Source organism: Apis mellifera, linkage group LG6 (assembly GCF_003254395.2).
Source record: "Apis mellifera strain DH4 linkage group LG6, Amel_HAv3.1, whole genome shotgun sequence".
Lineage (NCBI taxonomy): Eukaryota > Metazoa > Arthropoda > Insecta > Hymenoptera > Apidae > Apis > Apis mellifera.
In genome coordinates, this window is record NC_037643.1 from 6,575,483 (window position 1) to 6,594,575 (window position 19,093).

The 19,093-nt window shown below is 25.5% G+C and overlaps 1 protein-coding gene across 6 annotated transcripts; it reads left to right on the forward strand.

Moving 5' to 3' along the window:
• The first annotated feature begins 832 nt into the window (after nt 1-832).
• LOC409897 (probable multidrug resistance-associated protein lethal(2)03659) lies at nt 833-18,909 on the forward strand. 6 transcript variants are annotated; one of them, XM_006564073.3, is made up of 13 exons: nt 833-1,018; nt 1,093-1,232; nt 13,383-13,532; nt 13,745-13,996; nt 14,199-14,454; nt 14,529-14,703; nt 14,906-15,062; nt 15,134-15,336; nt 15,468-16,791; nt 16,863-17,077; nt 17,277-18,355; nt 18,443-18,550; nt 18,633-18,665. In XM_006564073.3, the coding sequence occupies exons 3-13, from the start codon at nt 13,459-13,461 to the stop codon at nt 18,663-18,665; spliced, it is 3,876 nt and encodes a 1,291-aa protein (XP_006564136.1). In that variant the 5' UTR covers nt 833-1,018; nt 1,093-1,232; nt 13,383-13,458. The 6 variants fall into 6 exon arrangements, with proteins under 6 accessions (XP_006564136.1, XP_006564137.1, XP_016768162.1 ...); XM_006564074.3 differs by lacking the exon at nt 833-1,018 and adding an exon at nt 3,718-3,824 and having other exon boundaries at nt 1,034-1,232; XM_016912673.2 differs by lacking the exon at nt 833-1,018 and adding an exon at nt 7,964-8,191 and having other exon boundaries at nt 1,034-1,232.
• The last annotated feature ends 184 nt before the right edge of the window (nt 18,910-19,093 follow it).

Here is a 19,093-nt window from a genome sequence, read left to right on the forward strand (position 1 = left end):
AATTAATATTAGACATTAATATTACAACATGACCCATGTCTGTAAATAGTGAAATCATAGGACTTGTTGTAGTTGAAAACCTCATGTATGTACTACGCGTCACCTCAGCTACGAATAATAAACTTTTTTTATAATGAAGATCGTTACGAAAAAATATTTTTTGTTGACATGAAACCAAATAAATTTAAGATATTACATTTTCATATAATTTAAAAAACTGACCTGATACAATCCTAATATTCAAGAAATGAAAACGAATAAAAGTTTTGAATTATATGTATTATTATGCTTATAGTATAATTTTTAATAAATATATACATATTCTTTATCTAATATTAGCAAAACTTATATTTAAACTATCTTATGTACGATTCAAATACTGTCATAGATTAGATATATAATTGATTCGACATCTAGTAGACGTTTTGTTTCACGTTTAGAAAACATAATTCCCTAGTAATTACTATTTTGGTAAATTTTTACTATTTTTAACGTTACTGATTCAAAATATATTGCAACATTATAATTAAAATAGCTGAAATATAAATTATAGAATAAAATTTTTTATAATTTTATATTATTAATATTATAAATATAATTAAAAGGTCGATATTTCAGGACATATAATATATTTTATAAGATATCATATCTATTTTATATTTTGTCTATGGTGAAAGTGAATGCTTCTGAATTAACTGAGCTTTAACCGATTTCATAATTTTGTTCTGTGTTCATAGATAGCGTTGTAAGTTTATTTCTGCAATGTCAGCACAAAATTTCAAACGTTCGATTGACTTTCGTCCAAGATGTATTCTTCAGTTGATGAATCGTTGCCTTGAAGCGTACAAAGAAAATTGTAACAAATGTGTTATTTTTAACTTAAAAAATTTACAAAAAACTAACGTGTTATTTACTGAAGAAAGCACATGCGCGATAGTAGTTATAAATGGCCCTGCATGTTGGAACATGTTCGTGCTGAAAGATTAAATCAAATAATATTTCAAACGATAACAATAAAGTAAACGTTTTACCTTGATCAATACCGTACGCCAGTCAACGAACGCGCGACCAAGTATATATAACTGTTTGTAGCTTTTACTCGTTCTTCAGTTGGCAAAACGCTACTCACACAGTGTAACGCGGAAAATTTGGATGTCGGGTAGTGTTTCGAAACTATTGGACAACGTTATTCATTGAACAGACTTCGTGATATTACCAAACGTTAGTTTACTGTGAGTACTGTGTTATTTAATTATTTTAACGTAATATTGATATTAATTTTAGTCTTTTGTATTATATTCATAAAATTTAATACTTATTATAAATTAAAAATAATGTTACGTTCTATGTAATGTTACGAATTTAATATTTAATATATGCACTTTCAAATAATTAAATTATCTAAATCATCAAGTGAATAACTAACCTAGTATACGATTGACACAATTTTCTCAATAGCGTTGGTATATAAATCTAATGCATCAATTATTTTATGTCAATGATTTCTTAACCCTTTCAATATTACGTAAATTATATGTTTAATAGATTTTATTGCAGATACAATTAATTTACAAAATTCTTATTTACAACTTTTAAAATAATATTGTATATAATTTAGAAATACATTAATATAAAGTTAAATATGTTATCCATAATTATAAAAGTATATTGAAATTAATTGTTATATTTCTAAATTATCTTTGTTTTAATACAATTTCTTATTTGCAAGTACATATATTTTATGTTTATATGTTTAGTATTATATTTATTTTATATGAAATTCATATTAAGAAAAAAACAAAAGAAAAAAACATGATTTAAGTCTATTAACCTTTATTTAAACGATAATTGAAAGTGTCAAATATGATAATTTATTGCTTTGAGAAAAAAATATTTATGTCCAACAAATATTTCGATATAATTTCCTAACATTTTTATAATAGTTTCATAGTAATTTAAAATTACGAAAAATAATTATAAAACGCTTAAATTATAATATTATTTCCAGGAAGAAAGTTAGATACTTTGTACGTATTTTGAAAATATTTAAAAGATCAATTCTTAAATGGTTTTTGTTCCTCTTTTATTTTGCTATTTAATTTAAAATTATATTATGTACAAACAAACAAAAGAATTTTTCAAAAACAAGCTTTTCATATAATTAATTATAATCAAAAAATTTAAATTAATTACGTAATACTATCATCTATTCTGTTTGCATGCTCGAATGAATACAAAGGACAAAGAAAAAAGAGAAATTGAATTGCTTAGTTGGAGTATTCACTCTATCTTTTAATATCCTTGAAACTTCTACATATGGAGTTTAAAGATATTCCTTATTTATGTTTCATACATATTTTGTTAATCAAATGTGTCTGATATTAATACATTTATATATATATTTTTTTTATAAAAAAAAATTATAAATTCTATATATTGTTATAAAAAATTGTTTATAAAAAATAATTCTTCTTGAATTCAATATTTTTTTCTGCAGACATTCTCTATTTCTTTTCTGTTACTTGTTGTATTTAGTTTTTATGCAGTTTTCTTCAGTAAATAATCAATAATACATAATATATATTTATAATTATTTTTATTCTATGTAATTTTAATATTTATATTTAATTATGTGAAACATAGAATGCACTATATATACAGATTAATTATTTATTTATTATTAAAGTTAATAATAAAAAAGAATGAATCCAAAATATGATAATATAAAAAAAATTAAAAAAAAAAAAAAAAACTGATATCATATATTATGACTCAGTAAGCATGTAATATCGTTTCACGATAACATATTTTGCAATAATGATTCAATTTAAACAAAACAATGTGTTGATACTTTAAATATGATATAATTTTTATTGATTTTTTAAGATTGAGATTGATTCAGAGATTCTCAGATTTAGACAGGTTTAAATCTGATCACAGATTTTCTCACACCGTTATAATCTAATAATGAAGATAGCATACCAATTTGGATGTTCCGAGATTATTTGGTAACGGTACACGAAGTATATTTTCTTTTTCTATTCTTAAAAAAGACAATCTTTCCATTTGGCAATATCTTTTCTTCTTTTCAATCTTGTCTTCTTTTCAATGAAAATTTTTATTATTTCACAAAAAGTAAACATTTAAATTTTATATTAATAATTTTATATTTTATTTATAAAATACATAATTATACAAATATTATTATTAGTGCAGACAATGTAGATAATAATATATGTTTGCATTTACTTAGAAAATCACGAAGAAAGAAAAATAATTGTAGAGATAACACAAAATAGCAATGTTTGTATAATAGCAATGTAATCTATTTTATATATCAGTTATTTAAAAAAAAAAATTTTTTTAAAAATAAGAAATTAAATTTGTTTGATGAAACAATTATACACAATTATATCATACACAATTTTAAGATAAAAAAATATTACAAAATATTAAAATAAAATATTATAAAAAGTTAATTTATTATTGAGGATAAGAATATTACTTATATTTTTTCTTAAAAGAGAAAAAAAATTTTTTTTATTTGAAATTTTTCATCATCTTTTCCTTTAATTATAATTTAACTATTTCTTCATTTCTAAAATGGATTATTTATAAAATTAATTTTTGTTTATATGTTATTATGTATGTATTTATCTATCTTCTTACCAATTCATTTCTAAGCAATTTTCTATGTCGTAACTTTATAAATTGCAGTTCCCTTTCACGTGGAGACATCAAGTGAAACATTATGAAATGATTACAAGAAAATAATTTGTTTTACTAATCAAATTGTTGGTCAGCTGTGGGAAATATTAGGATTGGTAAGAAGAATTTTTAAATAACTAATATTTATTTATATTGAAGAAAAATTCGCAATAGATAATAGATATCTATATAAGGATCAATTTACAACAGGATTAATTAGGATCACTATTTTAATGATAGATTTTCTATTATATTTATCGATTGTTTTAAAGCAATATCTCAATAAGTTATCAAATATTTTTGGAACAATTATTAATGAAATTTTTACATTATATGGTTTATAAATTAATAAAATACTTAATATAATTAATTAAAACAAAAATCCTGGAATAAATTAAAAGACAATTTATTAATATAATCGGTTAAGTTGAATTTCTTAAAGTTTTATATAGTTTATGTATTATATATACTCACTTCAATCATGTAGATGATTAGAATTATAAAGGAATGTTAATCTTATCATCTTATAAAAGCTTATAATCTTATAAAAACTAATCATTAAATTAAATTTGATTTTATTTATAAATAATCCTTATATTGCATATTTTCTCTTTAAATAAATTATAGAGAAAATTTTTTTCATATTTCTATGCAAATAAGATGTATATATTTGAATATATATTTCATAATTTATAATAAATTTTATTTTTAAAAAAGAAAAGAAATAATTTAATATAAAAACAAATTTTCTCAAGAATTGTTCTGTTAAAAATATGGCATTTTCGAGTAGATTTTTGATTCTTTTTCATGTTAGTCATCGAGTTCAAGATATATAGTTTACGTACAAGATTCTAAAAAATTCAGAGCTAAAATTAGTGCAGCTTTTTTTTGTAGTGGAGTATGAAGTTCAGTTCTCTTCAAACTAAAATTAGTTAATTTTCACGCGAAATAATTCGCAGTAAAAAAAAATTTTCTTAACGTTCTTATTTTTTAAAAAATGAATCATATTATTCACTGAAAATGAATCCATAGAAACAAATACTTTTACCAATTGCCAAAGTGTGTAAAATGAATAAAGTATAACGGGAAAAAAGAAAAAAGTTGAGAAAATTCTAGTAGATAAACACTTCTTATACAGAATCCTTCTAATATTTTTCAAATTTATCATAATTCGCAGAATTTGACTTCCTATGTTAAAGTTATCGCAAAAGTTAAATCACTGCATCCGTATTTATCGATAAGAAAGAAACAATATAACAGTTTAAAGAGTGATATTCTCTTGTCTGTTTACCACGTGTAAACTATATATTTTTGCGACACTGTTGATCGAAGAATCGGTAAAGACTCGGTTGATATTTGCTTAGATATTCATCTACAGTAAAAGTGCGTTGACATGAGTTTCATTTGAAGCGTACGCTATAAATCTATCTTGCAATAAACACTGATAAAATTTCGATTAACCACTTGACGATGGGGTCTGTCTCAGTACAGATCATATACATATATATTTATATGTATGTCACATGATGCTGACATCCAAAAAAAAAAAATGTGAATCAACATTGTTTCTTTAATTTTTAGTAACACGATATTTCCATCATTATTCGCGTTTATATATAAGAAGATCATCACTTTTAATATATTAAGTTATCTCTCTTTGTTATAATTGATCACATATTCTTTGTTACATTCGTTTCGTGAATTTGGAATACGAAATATAAAGAAAAAGATTCGACCCGATCTTTAACCATTACGAATCGATGACGCGCAATCTAAAGAGTTTAAATTAAAGAGATGATAGGAAATGAAAAAACAAACGGAGATGTATCAAATTTCATTCTATCAACAGAAATATTGAATCATTTGATAAGCTGTCGATTTCTGTTAATTGTTCGTAGAAATATTCCTATCTCTTCACGATATAGAAAGTTGAATTAATTTTATTATACCTTTTTTAAAACATGATACTTTATTGCCTCCTTAAGTTATTTTAAACGAATCGATATTTCTTATTACTAATTTTTATCTATTTTAAAATGTGCTATGCTTTTTTATATTAGAGAGATTATCTTCCAGACTCGTTTTTTAAATTATTCACTCTATCATCAAAATTCAAATCAAAAATTCTTTTATGCAAAAAACAAGGAATGATACATTTTTGATAAAATCGATATTTCTCTAATCTGAATAGGAAAACGCAAATGAAAATTCTTCGAGACATGCACTTTGCTATCACTTCCTTCTTATGAGAATCACAAAGGATCTAGTCGAGTCGAAAATTAGAAATTTTTCTTCCCATGTTGTTCGTAATAACGATTTAAGATTCGAGAGATCGTTTATTCTCTTAAATGATGTTAATAAAGCGAATGATGTCTTAGATTCGACGCGTTGCTCGGTCACTCAATCGAGTTGCAATCTTGCGATGGTAATTTCCAGTGCAATGCTGTTTCATACAGAGCAATCGATAAGCGGTAATCTTATATGAAAATTGATGCGTATCACGGACACACGTGCCCCATTACAGTTTTGTTCAATTACTATCTTACGACTAGCACTTGCGTTTAGCGCAATTTTGTTGGTAATAATTGTCTCGTTCATCATTTTCAACGTATATATATTTTAATTGATATTTCCTTTTTTTTTTTTTTTTTTCTCTACCTTCTTGCGAACTCCGACTTTTATATTTCGATGCATTAATACGTTTAAACATTGAGATAATGTCGGTTGTAAAATCTTTTGGCATTGTAGATGCATTTATTTTTATACGGAACAAGTTTTTTTTTTTTTACAAGGCCACTTAATGCACGATACTTGTTACTTTGTTACTTAAATGGTGAAATATTTTCAAATGTTTCAAGTATATAAATTATAACTATTTTGTAAGAGGGATATGTAAAGATCTTTCTTCTTGCATTTAATAGGATATTTTTTATTCAATTCAATAAATTGTTTATTAACTAACAATTTTATTTGTTATATAAATCAGGGGAAGGTATGTAAATTTGAATAATTTATATAAAAACTTATTTATTATTCAATAATTAATACTAATTATTATACAAAATTTTTCTAAGCTTATTACAAATGGATTTATTAATCCTTTTACTGCAAAATCTTCAATTTTTGTATGTAATCTTTAATTATTGTTGCAGCACAGTCCATCTATTACACAACAAACATATCTCTTCATTTAAGGGGTTAATAAGAAAAGAAAAAAATTGTTGAAGTTCAAATTATTCTTTCCACTGTTCATCTTTGTTCCTATAGGGCACATTGACGATTGATATGTTATATGGAGTTATATATCTATATTTATTGGGGTAATAGAGCGTGCATGAGTCTCCAATCGAGTGGAATTTACCGTATGGAGTCACGTTTAAAGCGAATAAGAACTTGTATCGAAATTTATAGTTATTGATTACAGTTGACCCTTGAAAGCAGCAGCATGGGTCCACTTACACGCTTGCAATCTTTTCTCTGCGAAATTTCAAGAGTTGGTTATATTATATTTTATAAATTAATCTATTCTATATGGGTCAGCTGTTAGGTATACGATACCAAAGTGTGGCTGTGTAGTAACGTGATTTAAGTTTCAGATAATCATCAGAATTTATATAAGCTTTTTTTCCGTGGTAAGAATTACCCCAATTATTTATCGATCACTGAAATGATATTATAAAACATTTCTTCCAAAGAAACACATGGAAGTTTCAAAATGAGACACTGATATTATATTGCATAATGTTGGAATATTCCAACAAGAAAGATTTCCCAGAAAGATTTGGCCAGTTATAAAAATCTTCATGTTCTTATCTTACAAGAAAGTCATCTAATCCAAAAATTTTTACAAAATTATGTATAACAGGAATTATAGCAATTTCCTTTGGATTTTAAATTTAAAAAAAGAAATTAAATACAAAGTAAATTTATATAATTGATAATTTATATTTTAATAAAAATCAACTTCACATTATTGATGAATTTAGAATAAATATTCTAATATTATTTTATGACAATTGCATGAACGTATATGGATATATACATTATTCTTCTTAAAAGAGCTCCCAACAGAGAAGTTTTCATAATCTGTTATAACAAAATAACATTGTATTCGCATATCGTTTTTTTCTTAGGGTCAGTAGTTGAAAATAAAACAGTCAATATTTATTCGCGTTCATCTTATCACGGCATCGCGTATATATTAAATTGAATATTTACTCACATCGATAAAACGAGAAGGTATAAAATTTTCCAGATTGGCAAAGTTCGTTGTACACGACGATGCAATGATCATGAGGAAATAATTTTTGATTATGGATCGATAGATTATCCGAATCGGGTGGTATAAAACGCTTCGCTCACTTTCACGTGGATTAAACATTACTTTATTCACGCCTTTTATACGATCATCACTTGCTTCGTTCGACGATCGTTCACCTATGAAGGAGTACAGATACAACATGGCTATCCAAGTGTATAAGCCGTAAGTCAAAGTGTTCGTTAAATTTCCTGAAGAAGATTCTGAAAATCATTGATAATTCAGAGATCAAATATTTCTTCTATATTCTATTAAATTCTATTAAAAAATTTTAAATTTAATTGAGAATGATTCTAGTGTACCAGAAATATCGTTTATACGAGAATTTCCATAAGAAGAAATATTTGTAATGCTGAATCGATGGAGTTCTATAAAAAATTATATTTTAAGTAACAATATCATTTAAGAATTTTATATTTATTTATAAATATAGGATATATCTCGAAGTTAATTAAGAATTGTGTTATTTGGAAGACATAAAAGAATTCATGGTGCAAAATAAAAATTATTGGATCAATTGCATGATGTAATATTGAAAGGTATTTTAAAGGTATTTTATTTAAATAGAATTGAACATTTTTCAATGTGCCAATAAATAATCTTTTCATTTTCTATAAAAAAATATCAATATACTTAATATTAATTCAAAAGGCATTTTATTTCTTTTGCAATATTTATTGTGTTTATTCTTTCTTTGTTTTTCGTATCAGAATATAATAATATTATAAAGAAAGTGATGGATTGAAAGGGAAAAAACAGTATTCACGCAATTAGTTTTGTATGAACGAGTTTTTTTATTGTAATTTGTTAATTAACACTTTATTTCGATACGATACGACAACATGGATAATTGGCTGCAAGTTAACTAACAAACTGACTAACAGAGCTTATATGGCATAACATGGAAGTGAAAACTGGTACACGTACATGACAATGAAGTTTTGAAAGTCATCCTGATAATCGATAAATGCATGAACTCGAAATGGCAAAGTATAAGCTTTCGATGATTCATTAACATGCCCTGAAATGACATTACATAGATACAGAATGACTTACTTTCATTAACTTAAAATAATACCGCATTCGTCGATTCATTTTTGCGAATGCGTGTTTAATTTATTCAAGCATACTTTTTTATCTTAATGATGAATCTGTCTACTTCTTAATTTTATCTGTAAATTTTATTTATTTATTATATTTAATTAAGATTTGTTTGTAACAAATGAAGCAAATCAAGGTACATAATATGCCAAATTTCAATTGAACAATATTAAATTATTAAATTATTCTATAAATACATAATGAAAAAAAGAAACTCATAGGCAAAAATTATATTTAATTATTAGTTATCGAAAATGAAATATTTAAAATTGATGATTATTTTCCAATAGCAAAAAAAGACTTCCAAGAACTGGTTGCCTATGTATAGGTGTTTTTTTTTAGTGCAACACTAAAATACATTTCTTAAAATAGATAAATTTATTTTTGATGTCTTTATGTTTGTAAAATTAATTCTTCATAACTTGAAATAATTATATCTATTTCATTATAATTGTAACACCACTATTAAATCTCTATTTTATAATTGAAAACACATTTAAAAAAGAAAAATTATATTACATGTATAGGACACAATCAGTTCTTCAAATTTAAGAAATTGTTCAATTGGAAAAAAAAGAAAAATGTGATTAGTTTCAAACGAGTCAAAGGTATTAGAAAAGAATTTACAAAAATTTCAAATTACTTTATCTTCCAAATTTTTTTCACAAATTCTATGAATTTTTTTCCAAGCAACGTGATATTATTCTTTATCTTATTGTATTCTTATACACACTACAATATTATCACAAATCAAACAATCAATTTATCAACATCCAAATTTTAGTAACACATATCTGTACCAAACTTGAACAATTACAACATAGGTGCCAAATACCAGAGAATTGGTATCATCGTTGTCGTTGAAATGGCGTATCTGCCAAACTTGTTAATAATATGATATACAAGATATAAATTCATTCTCGAACTTGCTGTTAGCAACCTCTTCTTTCACAATAATGATCCACTTCCATCAATTTGTTGAATCGAAGTAGAAATAATAAGTGGCTATGATATTTTAGCTTCGAAATTTATAGATATCATAGAATAAAGAATGTCCTCCTCCAAAAGAACAATGTCCCTATAGTACTTGATTAGATGTGCATGGCATGGTTGCCTGCGTACAGGCTGTTACAGTATATTTTTGATTATTATTTATATTTTTAAATGTATTAAATATAAATTCCAAATCGAATATATTTTTTAACATATAACAGATTTAAATCATGAAGAAACTTTTCTATTTTCGATGATTATCAAATTTTCGTCTAGTAAAAATTTATCACGACTTTAATAATAGTACATTATACATTTTCCTTGTCTTATATTAATACGTAGACAAACAATTTGTTATCTACATTCAACTATGTATGTTTTTATCGTCTGTACAAATAGACACCATTATTATTAGAAAATTATACCTATTAAAAAATCTATTGAAATAAATCTTGTGCATTTTGTAACAAATTAGACAAGCTAGAATTGTTAATTAAAAAGTAATTATAGCATTTATCTTTAAACAAAATAATTTTTATGAAAGATATTTTCATTTATTTTCAATTTCATTTTTCTTTGTACTTAAAATAATAATTTAATTTTAATAAATTCCAGTAAATAACATTAAAAATAATTATCAGAGATATTTCTTTCAAATATTTTTCAAAATATTTTTTAAAAAAAATAAAAATTGGCAAGAAATAATAACAACATATTACGTTCATCGTAATACTTTGTCGTTTAATCGAGCTATGATTTTATAATCACCCTGTCATAACGTGTTTCATACCAGTGATCAATTAACGATTATTTCGTTGTATAATTGATGCTTGCCTGGGACACCAGTTTATCTTACAACTGACAATTTCGCATTCGATGCAATTTAAACTGCCCGATTACTCTGTAATTCGATTAATTGCTTACGTTATTCTTTTCAAAGTATTCATTCACGACATTTTTTTCTCGAGAGAAGCTATATTAAGCTATATAAATATTAAATAAATTTAAACGCACAAACTTGTGTTGTTCCTGTGCTATGAAACGATTAACAGTAAAATTTGATATTCGTTACGTATTAACGAAGAGAAACTTTGTTCTCACAATGAGCGGTGAATAGGAAAATTGGATTTATTCAGATTAGTCTCGGTCGTTCGAATTCGAAGGAAATTGAGGAAAGAGAATCTGTGATGAAAGGATATTAAACGCGTGATAAAACCTGTTATTCTGTGATACATGATACATATAATAGGAAATTTTATTCAAGAATAAAAATTTAGAAATTGCAAAATTATATTGTGAAGTATTAATTGCTAGAGATGAAAAAATAAAATTGAAATGTATTTTAAATTTATAAAGTGAAATTTTATTCAAATTATCTCTGTAAAAATATGAGATACTTCAAATTATTTATATCTATTTTATTTTATTTTTTAATTCATCAAGGAAAAATTCTATTAAATTCTCTTTTGAAGAAGTTAAATGAAGTTAATGTAATATTTTTCTCAACGAATCGAAATTAATTATACCCATATACGTATTTAAAATATCTTTAAAAGAAAAATTTCTCAGAATAATTGATTTGACGAACAGTCAAGGTTTCAAATGTTATCGTCATACAACTTCAACTTCCTCGTTCCCAATCAAAATTTCTTAATGCTTTGTTTCCAACGACAAGAAATAACATAATGTGATACGTTTGATTAGTAGTTCAAACGTTTAACTCTTGGATTCAGGTAATACTTTTTCAATGACGAATATGATTCACCATTTGTATCATTGTCTTTTTTAAAAACATTAAAAGACATAGACATTCCGTAATTTCAAGATAAATCCTCGATTATTTTGTGGAAAAAAATGATCACGTAACAAATTCGATAATTTGGTTGCAAAATGATTGATTACTGTCGATATGTAATAGGTGAGTTTATGAATTTACATTATTTTATGCTAATTTTCTTTACTTTAATTTAATAATAATAATTTTAACAATAAACTATAACAGATCTAGAATCATAGGAATTATGGACAAATAAATAATATTATACATTTTAGAAATCGTTTCTTAAAAGATGGAAATTGATAATTAAGATGTTTTCTGATTATTAAATATTCATAACTTTCTTTTCATTATATTTCATTTTAACATCTTCAAAGATTTTCATTCAGGATATTTAAAATATCCTGTCAATTTGTATGAAATCGCAATTAAAAAATGCAAAAAATAAATTCTATAGGCGGAAGTGTAAAATTATCATTTCAGACGAAGAATTCGTTGGTATCGAGCTCGAAACTAGTCATAAATATTGTCTTATGATTCGTGTGTACTGATATATGAGAATAAGTAATGATGATAGATGAATTGTGCAATTGTCACTATGATATATGATCCCTTGGTTACATATACATATGTGAAAAAATTAAAATTGTTCTCCGGACAAGAAAAAAAGGAAAATCAAAGTAAATATATGTCAAAAATTTGTGATAAAACTTATCTTGTATATATCATTATCAATGATTATGTTTCATTATAATTTTTTTTTTTTTTTGCTTTATTTTTCTTTTATTACATATTAATGGCAAATAATTAAAAAAAAAATTATAATTTATTAAAAAATGGTTCTTCCCCTTTTTATTCTACTGCAATGTTCAATAATCGATTTTCAAATTTATAATGTTTTTTTATAAGAATCAGTTTCCAATATAATTCTAAAAATAGTATACACATTTTTTATTCGTTAAAACATTTTGTTACACGTCGACGAGCTCTTTTCTGCGTATTTAACAGTCTTATTTTCCTCTTTTAGTCTTATTTTCTTTATTTTAACATAGGATAAATGCAAGTTGTTCAAATGTAATCATTGAATAGCATTGATGAAATGTTATGAGAAATTAAAAAATTGATATAATATACAATAAATATATAGAATATATATAAAATTTATATAAGCATAAATTTCGAATAATTTCTTATATTAAAATATTTTTACATCTTATAAGTTATGTAAATATTATTAAAAAATATAGAGACAAAGATTGTTTTAGTGTCTGATATTAATTGTCTATATTTTTTTATTTCATATCAAAAATTATTACATATATAAAATATATGTAGGAATAAATTAATATCTATAATATGAAAATATATTAATCATTAATAAAAAATGAATAAAAAAATTTGTTAGATTATAAAAATTATGCTAATGTAGTAAAATATGTATAAATATTTGACTTTCTTGATTTGACATTTGATTTTTCATTTCAGGAAATGAGATAAATACGATAAATGCGATATTTTCCATAATAGTCTGAGATGACCAAAAACGGTTGCACTTGCGAAAATGGATAAAAATCAGAGGAAAGAAGTGAATAATCCGCGTCAAAATGCCAACCCACTGTCCATTCTTACATTTTGGTAAGATAGATCAATATGTAAATATATAAACATATATTATACATATTATAAATTATTAATTATATAAATTTTAATTTATTTTGAATTAATTGTAATTTATTTATTATATTTTTACACTTATCATTACATCTATAATTATATTTTATCAATGTATTTTACTTTTCAATTTATTTATAATTGGATCATCATTGTAATCTTAATTAATTATATAGGTGGATCCTCAAGCTGTTCATTATTGGTTATAAAAAAGAATTGGAAGAAGATGATCTGTATTCGCCATTACGAGAAGACAGGAGTAATTATTTGGGGCAACGAATCGTGAAAAATTGGGAAAATGAGGTGAAACGATGTGAGAAGAAGAAAGACAATTCAAAACCGAGCTTATTTAGGGTACTCTACAAGTGCTTTGGTAGACTAGTCATGAACACTGGACTAGTGCTATTTGTTCTAGAATTCGGCATACGGTATAGTAACAAATATAACAATTTAATGGTAATTTGATGCATTGTGCAAAATAAAAAATATAAATCGTCTAATTATTTTTGGATATTATTAAACTCTTTTCCTTTGAAAAAAATATTGGAAAGATATCATATATTTTATATATAATATTGAAAACATAAGAAAAAACTAGAAAGAAAAAATTAAATTTGTATTTTATTCCAGACTCGTGCACCCGTTTTTACTCGCTAGATTATTACGTTACTTCTCAGGGAACAGAAAAGACTGGAGCAACGACATACAATATTATGCCGCGGGTTTTTGTATTTTACCTCTAATAGATATTATAATTCTTCATTGGGCCTTACAAAATCTTATGCACGTAGGAATGAAAGTCAGAGTGGCATGTTGTACTTTAATTTACAGAAAGATACTTAAACTATCCAATTCTGTTCTCGAAAATGAAACATCTGCTGGACAGGTACAGATTATTTTTTAAAAGTTTAATGCACAATTCTATTTATAATATATTATCACTTTTATTTTAATTTTTAGATGGTTAATTTCTTAAGCAATGACGTTAATAGGCTTGATTATTTCGTATTTGGTATTCATTATTTATGGATTGGTCCACTTCAAATCTTTGTAATAGCGTATCTTATCTTTCGTGAAATTGGATGGGGAGCTATTACAGGAATGACGACATTTTTATTATGCATACCTTTACAGAGTTAGTATTTAAAATAACTAATCGTTAAAATATTTTAAGATACATAATTATAATCATTTTTAGCTTTTATGTGAATATTAACCTTACATTAATAATTAACAAATAAAATATATAAATTTATAAGTCAAATTAATTTATCATTTCTATAGTTTATATCTGTTTTTATAGTTTTGCAATTTTTTTTTATCTTTTACTTTTTTAGTGTATCTTGGAAAAAAAGTATCGCGTTTAACTCTTGTGACAGCACAAAAAATTGATAATAGATTAAGCTTGATGAATCAGATTATAGCTGGAGTAGAAATAATTAAGATGTATGTTTGGGAAATACCATACTCGCTTCTTGTGGAAAAAGCTAGAAAGTAAGAAATAATTCTCATTTATCATGTTTTCATAAAATAAATAATTAATCAATTTGTGTTTTTTTTTTTAGGAAAGAAGTGGATGTAATGAAAAAATATTCGATCGTTGAACAAATTGGTTTAACGTTCGATATCTATGTTCCTCGAGTCTGTTTATTTATTACTATATTAACATATGTTTTACTTGGAAACAATATTGATGCTGAAAAAGTATTTATGACTTCGGCATTTTATACTGTTTTAAAAAGTTCTATGACTATTGGTTTTGCTTTAAGTAAGTTATTTTTTCATTGAAATATATTTTATACATATATTTATAATATTATATATAATTTTAATAAATAAATTACAAAAAATACAATTAATTGCTTCAAATATAATCATAATATTTTGATTATTTTGCAGGTGTTCATCAATTAGCGGAAGCATTAGTATCCATCAAGCGTTTGGAGAAATTCATGATGCATCCCGAAATATCTAAATCACAGAAAATTCAGAACCAAGTGGCCTCACAATCTATTCCCATTTACTTAAAAAACGTCACTGCCAGATGGGACGAATCTAGAGAGTATGATACTTTACGAAATATTGATCTATCTGTACAAGCTGGTAGTTTCATAGCTGTCATTGGTCAGATAGGTTCGGGAAAAAGTAGTTTATTACAAATTATACTTCGTGAATTGGCATTAAAAGACGGAGTTCTAGAAACCAATGGAAAAATAAGTTTCGCTGATCAACGACCATGGATTTTCGCTTCCTCCATCAGACAGAACATTCTATTTGGACAACCGTGGAACGAAATCCGTTACAACGAAGTAATTCGTGTTTGTCAATTAAAACGTGATATAGATATGTTTACGCATAAAGATAGAACTATGGTTGGAGAAAGGGGAATCAATCTAAGCGGTGGTCAAAGAGCTAGAATTAATTTAGCACGGGCATTGTATGCTGATGCCGATATTTATCTTCTAGATGATCCTTTATCAGCGGTCGACACACATGTCGGTAGTCGCATTGTGGACGAATGTATATGCGGTTTTCTTAAAGACAAAACTCGGATCCTAGTCACTCATCAGATACAGTACTTGAAAGTTGCCGATGAAATAATTGTAATGAACAATGGTAGTATTCAAGCAAAAGGTAGCTTTGAGGAGCTACAAAATATGAATTTAGATTTCATAAAGATCTTCCAAGAGGTTGAAGATAAGCAAGAATCTAACGAAGCTGAAATTAAAATTGAAAAGAGGAAAACAATGGAGGAAATAAAGAAAAGAGAAAATACAGACGCGACTGATGAACCGGTCGAAGTGTCAGAGATGAGAACGGTGGGAAAAATTTCTAGTAAAATTTTTTTTGCCTACTGGAAGGCTAGCAAAAATCCGTTTTTACTTCTTTTAATGATAATTCTATTTATATTAAGTCAAATAATGGCTAGCGGTAGTGATTATTTGCTCGCATTTTGGGTAAATTCAGAGGTGGCGTCGCGAATTTTAAAGGATAATGGTACGATTGTTTTCGAATGGGTTGGTCCGTTGTCTCGTGATGGAATTATTTATCTTTATAGTGGTTTAACCGTGGGCATCGTTTGTATCTATGTGGTTCAAACGTTCACTTATTATGGAGTTTGTATGCGATCTTCAAAAAATCTGCACGCACAAATGTTTCGTAGTATTGTACGTGCTGCAATGTATTTTTACAACACGAATCCTGCTGGCCGAATATTAAATAGGTATTAAATTTTATCATTTAATTTTATCTCATTTACGATAATATCATTGATAATATTATTTCTGTATTAAGGTTTTCCAAAGACATCGGTATTATTGATAAAAAACTACCTTTTACCATGTTCGATGTTATCATAATGTTCTTAAATTTTATTGGAACCATAGTAATCCTTGGTGAAGTGAATGCTTGGTTATTAATACCCACGGGCATCGTTATACTTCTTTTCTATTATATGCGAGTTGTGTATATTTCAACTAGTCGTGCAGTTAAACGTATGGAGGGTATAAGTAAGTAATTACATTATTAATCTCATGAATTTTTTATAAATTGTATTTTTTTTAATATTATCAATATTAATTCATATGTATTTTACTTTATTTAAATATTATTTTATCATTCTACTTAATTTTATTTATACATAAATAATTTATTAATATTCAATATTTACTTGAATATAATATTTAAAATAATAATGATATTTTTCAGCTCGATCACCAGTATTTGATCATGTGGGAGCAACTTTACAAGGTTTAACTACAATTAGAGCGTTCAAAGCTGAAAAAATAGTAACAATGGATTTTGATAATCATCAGGATCTTCATAGTTCCACGTGGTACATATTCATCTCTATTTCACGAGCTTTCGGTCTTTATATCGAAACATTTTGTTTGATTTACGTAGCAGTGATCACAATCATGTTTTTGATATTTGATAATCTTGCCACTGCTGGAAATATTGGTTTAGTAATCACACAAATTTCTTCAATTACTGGAATGTTACAATGGGGTATGAGACAAACCGCTGAATTGGAAAATCAAATTACTTCTGTCGAAAGAGTATTAGAATACAGTAATTTAGAAGAAGAACCATTTTTGGATAGTATACCGGAAAAGAAACCACCGGAAGAATGGCCTACGAAAGGTCTAGTTGAATTCAAAAATGTCAGATTAAAATATGGACCTAAAAGTCCTTATGTTTTAAATGGTATCAATTTTGTGATTAATCCCAAAGAAAAAGTAGGAGTTGTTGGAAGAACTGGTGCTGGAAAGACATCTTTAATTAGTGCTCTCTTTCGATTAGCATATATAGAAGGAGAAATTATTATAGATGGTGTGCCTACAGATACAATTGCATTGCATGACTTCCGTTCGAAAATCAGTATTATACCTCAAGAACCAGTTTTGTTTGGAGGCAGTCTTCGACGAAATTTAGATCCTTTTGATGAATATTCCGATAACACTTTATGGGAAGCTTTACAAGAAGTAGAATTAAAAGAAACGATCTCAGAAATGGCGGCAGGTTTAAACAGCAAAGTATCGGAAGAAGGATCAAATTTCAGTGTTGGACAACGTCAATTATTATGTCTTGTTCGAGCACTCGTTAGAAATAATAAAATTATGGTCCTTGATGAAGCTACTGCTAATGTTGATCCCCAAACTGATTCCTTGATTCAACAAACTGTCAGAAAGAAATTTATAGATTGCACTGTCTTCACTATAGCGCATAGATTAAATACTATAATGGATAGTGATAAAATACTTGTGATGAACCAAGGTTATTTAGTAGTAAGTCTTATTTTATTTTAATTTTTTATGAAAAAATATAATATATTTAAATATATTAGATATGCTATTTGATATCATTTTTTTTAGGAATTTGATCATCCATATATTTTACTGCAAAAGAAAGGATATTTTTACGATATGGTACAACAAACGGGTACTTCAATGGCAAATAGTTTAACAGAAATAGCAAAGAACGTAAGTGATAAAATATTTCTTATATAAGAAACAAAATTAAACCAAATTAAATAAAAAATATGTTTTTATATTGATGTTTCAGTGTTTTTACAAGAACAAAGAAGCGTCGTCTTGATGATGGCCCAAATTTTAGCAACGTTCAAGTTAAATAATATTTAAGCAAAAGTCTTTTTGTACGTCCAATTTATATTTTACTATTTCGACCTAATAGCTTTTGCTAAATATATTAAATGTTTTCGACGACACAAATTTTGAACGTATGGTGCTTATAAAGGTATTATCTAAATTAGTTTATTATAATAAAAATAATAATGATCTTTTATAACAAAAATATAATTTCAATAAAATTCTACGATAATTTTCTTTTTTTTTTATTTTCATGAATTCAAATTTGGCATCCTTATTAATAAAATAAATTATTAATAAAATATATACATAAATACGTATCATATTTTCCATATCTATATATATCATTTTTATATATATCGATTCTTAATATTTAAAATTTAATTTTTATGAAAGAAAATAAAATAAAAAAAAGGA